Here is a 10,000-nt window from a genome sequence, read left to right on the forward strand (position 1 = left end):
CTGATGCTAGGACAGCAGAGTCCCTGTCCATCTTCCCCCTGAAGCTAGGACAGCAGAGTCCCTGTCCATCTTCCCCTGATGACTAGGACAGCAGAGTCCCTGTCCATCTTCCCCCTGATGCTAGGACAGCAGAGTCCCTGTCCGTCTTCCCCCTGATGCTAGGACAGCAGAGTCCCTGTCCATCTTCTGAAAACATCTGAAACCCCACCTCTTCAAACAGTATCTTATATAATCCTCCTCCTCACCTCGACCCCCCCCCCACCCACCCTTTCCAACTCTGACTCTACTGACAGCTACATTTTTAGGAAAAGGGCACTTTATATGCCTGTGACATGTGATTGTCCCACCTTGCTGTCTTAAGATGAATGACTGTAAGGCGCTCTGGATAATGTAAAATGTAAAACCTACTGGGCTCATGGTTCTCACCCATTTCCCATAGACTTACACAGTAATTATGACAACTTCAGGAATGCTATGGTGTGACCGTTGGTATGAGGTTCTTACTGTGGAATGCAGAGTTAGACTTTTTACACCAGACATAATGGAACCCATCTCGTCCAAAAAGTTGGCAAAAAGCACCTGGATGATCATCAAGACTCTTGGAAGAATGTTCTATGGACAGATTAATCAAAATGTATTTTTTTTTTTAATTTTGGGGGGGGGGCAACAGGTCCCGTTATGCAAAAACCAAACGCTGCATTTTACACTAATAACCTTAAAATGGCTTAAAAGCATTTGTTTCAGAAGTCCAGACCTAATCCTAATTGAGATGTTGTGGCAGGACTTGAAAGAGCAGTTCGTGCTTGAAACCCCACAAATGTCGCTGAGATAAAGCAGTTCCGTATGGAAGAGTGGGCCAAAATTCCTCCACAGTGATGTGAGAGACTGATAAACAACTACAGGAAGAGTTTGGTTGCAGCAATTGGAGATAAAGATGACACAACCAGATATTGTGTGTAAGGTGGAATTACTTTTTCACACTGGGGGATTGGGTGTTGCATTCACTTGATCCCTTAAATAGATAAGATAGCTAGATATCCATTGTTTTTGTTATTTGTAAACTCTGGTTCACTTTATTGAATATTAGGTTTTGGGTGAAGATCTGCTAAGATTCAATATAAAAAAATATTTAAAAACAGAAAATCAGAAGGGGGCAAAGACCTTTTTACTGTATTCCCTACTTTTTTACTGTAATTTGTACATCCACTGCATACCCACTGTATATCCAAATACCCACCTATATCAACCGTCACACCTGTATACCCACCTCAACCGTATACTCACTGTATATCAACCGTATACCCACCTATATCAACCGTATACTCACTGTATATCAAACGTATACCCACCTATATCAACCGTATACTCACTGTATATCAACCGTATACCCACCTATATCAACCATATACTCACTGTATATCAACCGTATACCCACCTATATCAACCGTATACCCACCTATATCAACCATATACCCACTTATATCAACCGTATACCCACTGCATATATCAACCATATACCCACCTATATCAACCGTATACCCACTGCATATATCAACCGTATACCCACTGCATATATCAACCGTATACATCCAGCCAAAGCCCTATCCATTAATGTCAATCAATCAATCAAATGTATTTATAAAGCCCTTCTTACATCAGCTGATGTCACAAAATGCTATTGCAGAAACCCAGCCTAAAACCCCAAACAGCAAAGCAATGCAGGTGCAGAAGCACGTAAACATTCCCGATAACTAGCTAGATGGAGTTTGCGGAGGATATCTCAATGAGTGGTTTGCATGCGCCGTGATGTTAGCATTACAATCTTACAACCACTGACTAGCTATCTGCGTCTGCATTGTGTCTACCTCTGTCATGTTTCAGAGGGAATTATTTTCAAGCCCTGCCTACCTAAACTTGTGATTTGTTGGGAAAGTTGTTCGTCTGAAGAGCACCCTCCCTTAATTAGCCAAGAAAATCCAACATGATTCCCATACCTAGAACTGGGTTTTCCGAGACGTTACCTAGACGCTAATCTTGGTTCAGTTTAGCATTTTCCCCTAATAGTTTAGGATTGGGGGAGGTGAAGCTGATCCTAGATCTGTACCTAGAAAAACTTCACCTCAGAGCATAGAAACACGTCACTAGCCTATATGTTGTCTCTTGTAGTGCTGGTTAACACAAAGACAGGCAGATGAAAGCACTGTGTGTGTTCTGTGTGCTACAGACGTGAATAGCTAGTTAGCTTGACAGATGTGTGCTACAGACGTGAATAGCTAGTTAGCTTGACAGATGTGTGCTACAGACGTGAATAGCTAGTTAGCTTGACAGCTGTGTGCTACAGACGTCCACAGCTAGTTAGCTTGACAGCTGTGTGCTACAGACGTGAATAGCTAGTTAGCTTGACAGTATAGTGTGATATAGATCTGAATAGCTACAGTAGTTAGCTTGACAGTTCAGTGTATTATGGATGTGAATAGCTAGTTAGCTTGACAGCGTGAATGTAGTTAGCTTGACAGCTGTGAATAGCTATTTAGCTTGACAGCTCTGTGTGTTCTGTGTGATACAGATGTGAATAGCTAGTTAGCTTGACAGCTCTGTGTGTTCTGTGTTGCAGCTCAGCTTGTGACCTGTGACACTAAGCTACGAGATCAGTGCAAAGGGACCACATGCAACAGGTACAGGAAAAAACAACTCCCCCCCCCCCCACACACACACACATCGTCTCAAATCAGCTGTCCCTGTCTATATTACCACTGATAAATAAAGACCCATTCAGTGGTTGAGGAGCTCCCCATCCAACTCCTTCACAGAGGACACAATGCCTCATAGACCTTCCCTGATAGACTGGTCCCTTCACAGAGGACACAATGCCTCCTGGTAGACTGGTCCCTTCACAGAGGACACAATGCCCCTCCCCTTCACAGAGGACACAATGATAGACTGTTCCCCTTCACAGAGGACACAATGCCTCCTGATAGACTGGTCCCTTCACAGAGGACACAATGCCTCCCTGGTAGACTGGTCCCCTTCACAGAGGACACAATGCCTCCCTAATAGACTGGTCCCCTTCACAGAGGACACAATGCTTCCCTGATAGACTGGTCCCTTCACAGAGGACACAATGCCTCCCTGGTAGACTGGTCCCCTTCAGACTGGATCTGGTCCCTTCACAGAGGACACAATGCCTCCCTAATAGACTGGTCCCCTTCACAGAGGACACAATGCTTCCCTGATAGACTGGTCCCTTCACAGAGGACACAATGCCTCCCTGGTAGACTGGTCCCCTTCACAGAGGACACAATGCCTCCCTGATAGACTGGTCCCTTCTGGGAGGACACAATGCCTCCCTGGTAGACTGGTCCCCTTCACAGAGGACACAATGCCTCCCTGATAGACTGGTCCCTTCACAGAGGACACAATGCCACACCTTGTAGACTGGTCCCTTCACAGAGGACACAATGCCTCCCTGATAGACTGGGCCCCTTCACAGAGGACACAATGCCTCCCTGGTAGACTGGTCCCTTCACAGAGGACACAATGCCTCCCTAATAGACTGGTCCCCTTCACAGAGGACACAATGCCTCCCTGATAGACTGGTCCCTTTCACAGAGGACACAATGGCTCCCTGATAGACTGGTCCCTTCACAGAGGACACAATGCCTCCCTGGTAGACTGGTCCCCTTCACAGAGAACACAATGCCTCCCTGGTAGACTGGTCCCTTTCACAGAGGACACAATGGCTCCCTGATAGACTGGTCCCTTCACAGAGGACACAATGCCTCCCTGGTAGACTGGTCCCCTTCACAGAGAACACAATGCCTCCCTGGTAGACTGGGCCCTTTCACAGAGGACACAATGCCTCCCTGGTAGACTGGTCCCCTTCACAGAGGACACAATGCCTCCCTGGTAGACTGGGCCCTTTCCGAGAGAACACAAAGGGAGTGACAGATATAGGGAAGGAACCAAAGGGATTGACAGATATAGGGAAGGAATCAAAGGGAGAGACATATATAGGGAAGGAACCAAAGGGAGGGACATATATAGGGAAGGAACCAAAGGGAGAGACATATATAGGGAAGGAACCAAAGGGAGTGACACATATAGGGAAGGGAAGTGATGGAGTCCTGTTGAGTCCGATGACGCTCAGGTGCGCGTCATCAGACCTGGTGACAGGTGTGAGCCATAACGAGCCGCCTGGTGACCTCGAGGCCAGACAGGGAGCACACGTGACAGTTGGGGGTCAATTCAAATTTAAGTCAGTCATTTCAGGAAGTACACAGAAATTAAAAATTCTATCATTTTCAAATACTTCTCAATAAACAAAAAATGGACTTAAATTGAAATTGACACCAACCCTAATGCACTGTGAGGATTTATTCACCAGCTGTGTTCTCCTCAGGTACGAGTGTCCTGCCGGCTGTCTAAAGTCCACAGGGAAGGTGGTTGGGACAGTACACTATGAGATGGTGATTACATTATTATACATTATCAATCTGTGTCTCAAATTACACCCTATTTCCTCTGGGCCCTGGTCTAAAAGTAATGCATTATGAGTCCTGGTCTAAAAGTAATACATTATGGGCCCTGGTCTAAAAGAGTGCACTTTGGGCCCTGGTCTAAAGTAGTGCATTATGGGCCCAAGTCTAAAGTAGTGCATTATGGGCCCTGGTATAAAGTATTGTAGGCAATATGATACCAGTTGGGACAAAGACTTATACTGAATAGGTTCATCAAAATGCTGAGCTGATGCAGGGTAACTAAAGCGGCACAATGAATTTGAATGTACAGTCTACTAACTTTACACTGTAAACTTTACTTTACAATGCTGAGCTGATGCAGGGTAACTACAGCGGCATAATGAATTTGAATGTACAGTCTACTAACTTTACAATGTAAACTTTACACTGTACCAACTTTACACTGTACACTTTACACGGTACCAACTTTACACTGTACACTTTACACGGTACTAATTTACACTGTACACTTTACACGGCACCAACTTTACACTGTACACTTTACACTGTGCTAACTTTCCATTGTAAACTTTACACTGTACTATCTGTACACCGTACTAACTTTACACTGCACTAACTGTACACTGTACTAACTTTACACTGTACTAACTGTACACTGCACTAACTCTACACTGTACTAACTGTACACTGTACAAACTTTACATTGTACTAACTTTACATTGTAAACTTTACACTGTACTAACTTTACACTGTGCTAACTGTACACTGTACTAACTTTACACTGTACTAACTGTACACTGTACTAACTGTACACTGTACTAACTTTACACTGTACTAACTTTACATTGTAAACTTGACATTGTAAACTTTACACTGTGCTAACTGTACACTGTACTAACTTTTCACTGTGCTAACTTTACACTGTACTAACTGTACACTGTACTAACTCTACACTGTACTAACTGTACACTGTACTAACTTTACACTGTACTAACTTTACATTGTAAACTTTACACTGTACTAACTTTACACTGTGCTAACTGTACACTGTACTAACTCTACACTGTACTAACTGTACACTGTACTAACTCTACACTGCACTAACTTTACACTGTACTAACTTTACACTGTACTAACTTTACACTGTAAACTTTACAGCAATCCAGTATCTGCCGTGCTGGCCTCCACTCTGGCGTGGTAGACCCAGATGGAGGATGGCTGGACGTCACCAGACAAGGCAGGAGGGACTTCTTCATCAAGTCCAACAAGAATGGAGTTCAGTCTCTCGGGTATGGAAGCGTCATCTGTCTTGCAAACGCTATCTCTTTGCCCAACATATCTCATTGTCCTCTTGACAACCACTGACAAAAAGCTATCAATTCGACAGGTGCGAGGCAAGTGAAGGCATCACATCAGCTGAGGGCAGGACGGCAAAACATATTGTCTGGAACGGAGCCAATGGAATGGCAATCAAACAAATGGAAAACATATTTTTGATGCATTTGATACCGTTACACTTATTCCATTCCAGCCATTACTACAAGCCCCATCCTCCCCATTTAAGGTGCCACCAACCTCCCTTGTAACACATGTCCATGTCCGAGTCATAAAATGTGTAAAAAGCGTGAGCTTGCACACACCCAGACATGTTTGTAGAGGTGCTGAATAGCGAAGAGTAAACTGTAGAAAAATAAAGTATGAAAGTTACACTCTACATGCTCCCAATAGGGTTGCAAACTTTCAGTCAATTCCCTGGTTTTCCTGACAAACAAATTAACTTCTTAGTTCAGAGGACATGGCTGGGATACTCAGGGTCTTAAGCTTTTGGCTCGATGCTTTTTATTCTAGAATCTACTTTTAATAGGGTCTGGTTAACCCTTTATAACCCTTCATATCATTTCCGCTCTCTGTTGAAAAGATTTTAGATTTATCTCCTGTTTGGAGAAAGTGTGAACAGAGGAATAACAATGTGCAGGGATGCAAAACTCTGGTGGCGTTTTCCAGAGAACCTGGGTGGAGATTTACGAATGTCATGCTTATTTCCTTCTGATTCTGGGAAACTTCCAACCAGGATTTCTGGAAATTGGGAAAGTTAGCAGAATTGTGGAATCATAACAATGTGTGTTTTTTTTTTTTTACCTTTACAGGAAGTATCAGAGCGCCAACTCTTTTATCATCTCCAAAGTAGCAGGTCAGTACAGTACAACAAATATGGAATTAACTGAATTAGATTGCATTCAAGTCCTGTCTCCTTGGGCCTGATATCAGCCTCCTTCCTGCCTTCCAGTGAAAGCTATCAGCTGTGAGACCACGGTGGCTCAGATGTGTTCATATCAAAAACTAGTAAAGCACTGCCCAAGGTACGATCATGACACGCTCTCTCTCTCTCTCTCTCTCTGTCTCTCTCTCTCTGTCTCTCTGTCTCTCTGTCTCTCTGTCTCTCTGTCTCTCTGTCTCTCTGTCTCTCTCTCTCTGTCTCTCTCTCTCTGTCTCTCTCTCTCTGTCTCTTTACTGGCATGAGAAATGTGTTTACATAGCCAAAGCAAGTGAAATAAACACTTAAGTATTGGTGGTATTTACAATGTTGTTTGTGCTCAACTGGTTGCCCTTTTTTTTCCACGGGCCATAAATATTGCTCTGAGAGACTCTGGGTTGAGGTCGGTGATAAAGTAGTCTACAGTACTACTACCAAGAGATGAGCTATAGGTGTACCTACCGTAGGAGTCCCCTCGAAGCCTACCATTGGCTCTGTACAGACCCAGCGTGTGACAGAGCTATAGGTGTACCTACCATAGGAGTCCCCTCGAAGCCTACCATTGACTCTGTACAGACCCAGCGTGTGACAGAGCTGCAGGAGATGTGACCCGTTTTTGTTGGTTGTTTTGTCATAGTTGTGCCTAGGGGGGCATATTTGGGAAGGGAATGCTGTCACCTGCAGGCAGGTGTTTGTCCCCCTGTGAGCTGAGGGTGTCAGGTTCTTGTCCAGTTCTGCCGTCTAGGACATATAGAATAGTACCTGTCTCTGGGACTGGAAATGGTTGATCTCCCCTTCTAGCATGAAGGAGATGTCTTCGTTAAAGTAGGTGGATTCTATTGGGCGGATATACAGTAGGTAACACACAGGAAGACATTCTTATCTGTTGAGATAATTTCCTTATTTATTTCTAAGGTCTGATCTAGATCTAAATAGGTTGTGGGCATGGTCTCTCTCTCTGACTCTCTATCTCTTTCATCTACCCTCTCTCATCTCACAACACTACCCCCTTATAGAGTAAATACTAAACATTAAGCTCCACTGATCCTGTCTGTTTGCAGGTTATATTGCCCCCAGAACTGCTTGGAGGAGAACCCTAACATATCACGGGTCATCGGAACCGGAATCTATTCAGATGTAAGTGACTCAGCTCAGAGGCAAATCTGGTGTGTTCTTAGAATCCCTGATGTTTCACGATGTCAAATCTCAGGTCAGTGGAGAATCTGGTGTGTTCTTAGAATCCCTGATGTTTCACGATGTCAAATCTCAGGTCAGTGGAGAATCTGGTGTGTTCTTAGAATCCCTGATGTTCCACGATGTCAAATCTCAGGTCAGTGGAGAATCTGGTGTGTTCTTAGAATCCCTGATGTTTCATGATGTCATACCTCAGATCACAGGGCTGTTGTAGGGAAGGGACCAAAGAGAGGGACATATATAGGGAAGGAACCAAAGGGAGAGACATAGGGCTGTTGTAGAGTTTCTGATTCAGTCTTGACTACCGAGGTTCCTCAGTGTTCTCTCTCTTCCTTTCTTACTTCTCTCCCTCTCTCTTTGGTCTCTCTTGACCCTCTTTCTCACTCTCAGCCTCTCTGTCTGTCCCACATCTTTATATCTCTACCTCTCTTCCCCTTCTCTCTCCCTCTTCCTCTCTCTCTTCTCTCTCTCTCTTCTCTCCCTCTTCCCTCTCTCGCTCTTCCTCTTCTCTCTTCCCCTTCTCTCTCCCTCTTCCCTCTCTCCCTCTTCCTCTTCCCTCTCCCTCTTCCTCTTCTCTCTCCCTCTTCCCTCTCTCCCTCTTCCCTCTCTCCCTCTTCCCTCTCTCCCTCTTCCTCTTCTCTCTCCCTCTTCCTCTCTCTCTTCTCTCCCTCTTCCCTCTCTCCCTCTTCCTCTTCTCTCGTCCCCTTATCTCTCCCTCTTCCCTCTCTCCCTTATTCCTCTTCTCTCTCCCTCTTCCTCTCTCCCTCTTCCCTCTCTCCCTCATCCTCTTCTCTCTCCCTCTTCCTCTTCTCTCTCCCTCTTCCTCTCTCTTCTCTCCCACTTCCCTCTCTCCCTCTTCCTCTTCTCTCTTCCCCTTCTCTCTCTCACTCTTCCCTCTCTCCCTCTCCCTCTTCTCTCTCCCTCTTCCTCTCTCTCTTCTCTCCCTCTTTCCTCTCTTCCACTTCTCTCTTCCCCTTCTCTCTCCCTCTTCCCTCTCTCCCTCTTCCCTCTCCCCCTCTTCCTCTCTCTCTTCTCTCCCTCTTCCCTCTCTCCCTCTTCCTCTCTCTCTTCTTTCCCTGTTCCTCTCCCTCTTCTCTCCCTCTTCCCCTTCTCTCTCTCTCTTCTCTCCCTCTTCCCTCTCTCCTCTTCCTCTCTCTCTCTTCTCTCCCTCTCTCCCTCCCCCTCTCCCTCTCCCCTCTTCTCTCCCTCTTCCCTCTCTCCCTCTTCCTCTCTCTCTTCTCTCCCTCTTCCTCTCTCTCTTCCCTCTCTCCCTCTTCCTCTCTCTCTTGTCTCCCTCTTCCCTCTCTCCACTTCCTCTCTCTCTCTCCTTCCTCTTCCCTCTCTCCCTCTTCCTCTCTCTCTTCTCTCCCTGTTCCTCTCCCTCTTCTCTCCCTCTTCCACTTCTCTCTCTCTTCTCTCCCTCTTCCCTCTCTCCCTCTTCCTCTCTCTCTTCTCTCCCTGTTCCTCTCCCTCTTCTCTCCCTCTTCCCCTTCTCTCTCTCTTATCTCCCTCTTCCCTCTCTCCCTCTTCCTCTCTCTCTTCTCTTCCTCTTCCCTCTCTCCCTCTCCCTCTCTCTCTTCTCTCCCTCTTCCCTCTCTCCCTCTTCCTCCCTCTCTTCTCTCCCTCCCTCTCCTCTCCCTCTTCCCTTTCTCCCTCTTCCTCTCTCTCTTCTCTCCCTCTTCCTCTCCCTCTTCCTCTCTCTCTTCCCTCTCTCCCTCTTCCTCGCTCTCTTCTCTCCCTCTTCCCTCTCTCACTCTTCCTCTCCCTCTTTGTGGCAGAAAATCTAAAGAGAGAGACTGCAGATTCTTCAAACAACTTTATTATAAGATGAGCACAAATGGAGCAGTGAACCATTCACCGTTGAAGATGGTTAAGGCCCAATGAATCATAATTGTGTCAGTACGAGGGCTCAACCATATAGCTGCGTTCTGTCACAGTTCACACTATAATGTGCTCCTTCCTGCAAGGTTCCACACAGTTGACTTCCTGCAGATTGGAAACCCATGCGATGTCTCACGTGCTTGCGGTCACACCTCAATGGATCTTAGCTATACGCCTAGTCTTATGAATATGT

At 45.6% G+C, this 10,000-nt stretch overlaps 1 protein-coding gene across 1 annotated transcript in view; it reads left to right on the forward strand.

Annotated features, from left to right (window-relative positions):
- Positions 1-361: 361 nt before the first annotated feature.
- Positions 362-10,000, forward strand: part of LOC135518472 (cysteine-rich secretory protein LCCL domain-containing 1-like) — a 16,040-nt gene continuing 6,401 nt past the window's right edge. The window contains exons 1-7 of the mRNA XM_064943645.1: positions 362-371; positions 2,615-2,675; positions 4,400-4,466; positions 5,637-5,767; positions 6,626-6,669; positions 6,766-6,838; positions 7,794-7,869. Of these exons, the coding sequence (XP_064799717.1) occupies positions 362-371; positions 2,615-2,675; positions 4,400-4,466; positions 5,637-5,767; positions 6,626-6,669; positions 6,766-6,838; positions 7,794-7,869 (462 nt within the window). The remainder of the gene's footprint in view (positions 372-2,614; positions 2,676-4,399; positions 4,467-5,636; positions 5,768-6,625; positions 6,670-6,765; positions 6,839-7,793; positions 7,870-10,000) is intronic.

The sequence above is a fragment of the Oncorhynchus masou genome, chromosome 28, assembly GCF_036934945.1.
Source record: "Oncorhynchus masou masou isolate Uvic2021 chromosome 28, UVic_Omas_1.1, whole genome shotgun sequence".
Taxonomy (NCBI): Eukaryota; Metazoa; Chordata; class Actinopteri; order Salmoniformes; family Salmonidae; genus Oncorhynchus; species Oncorhynchus masou.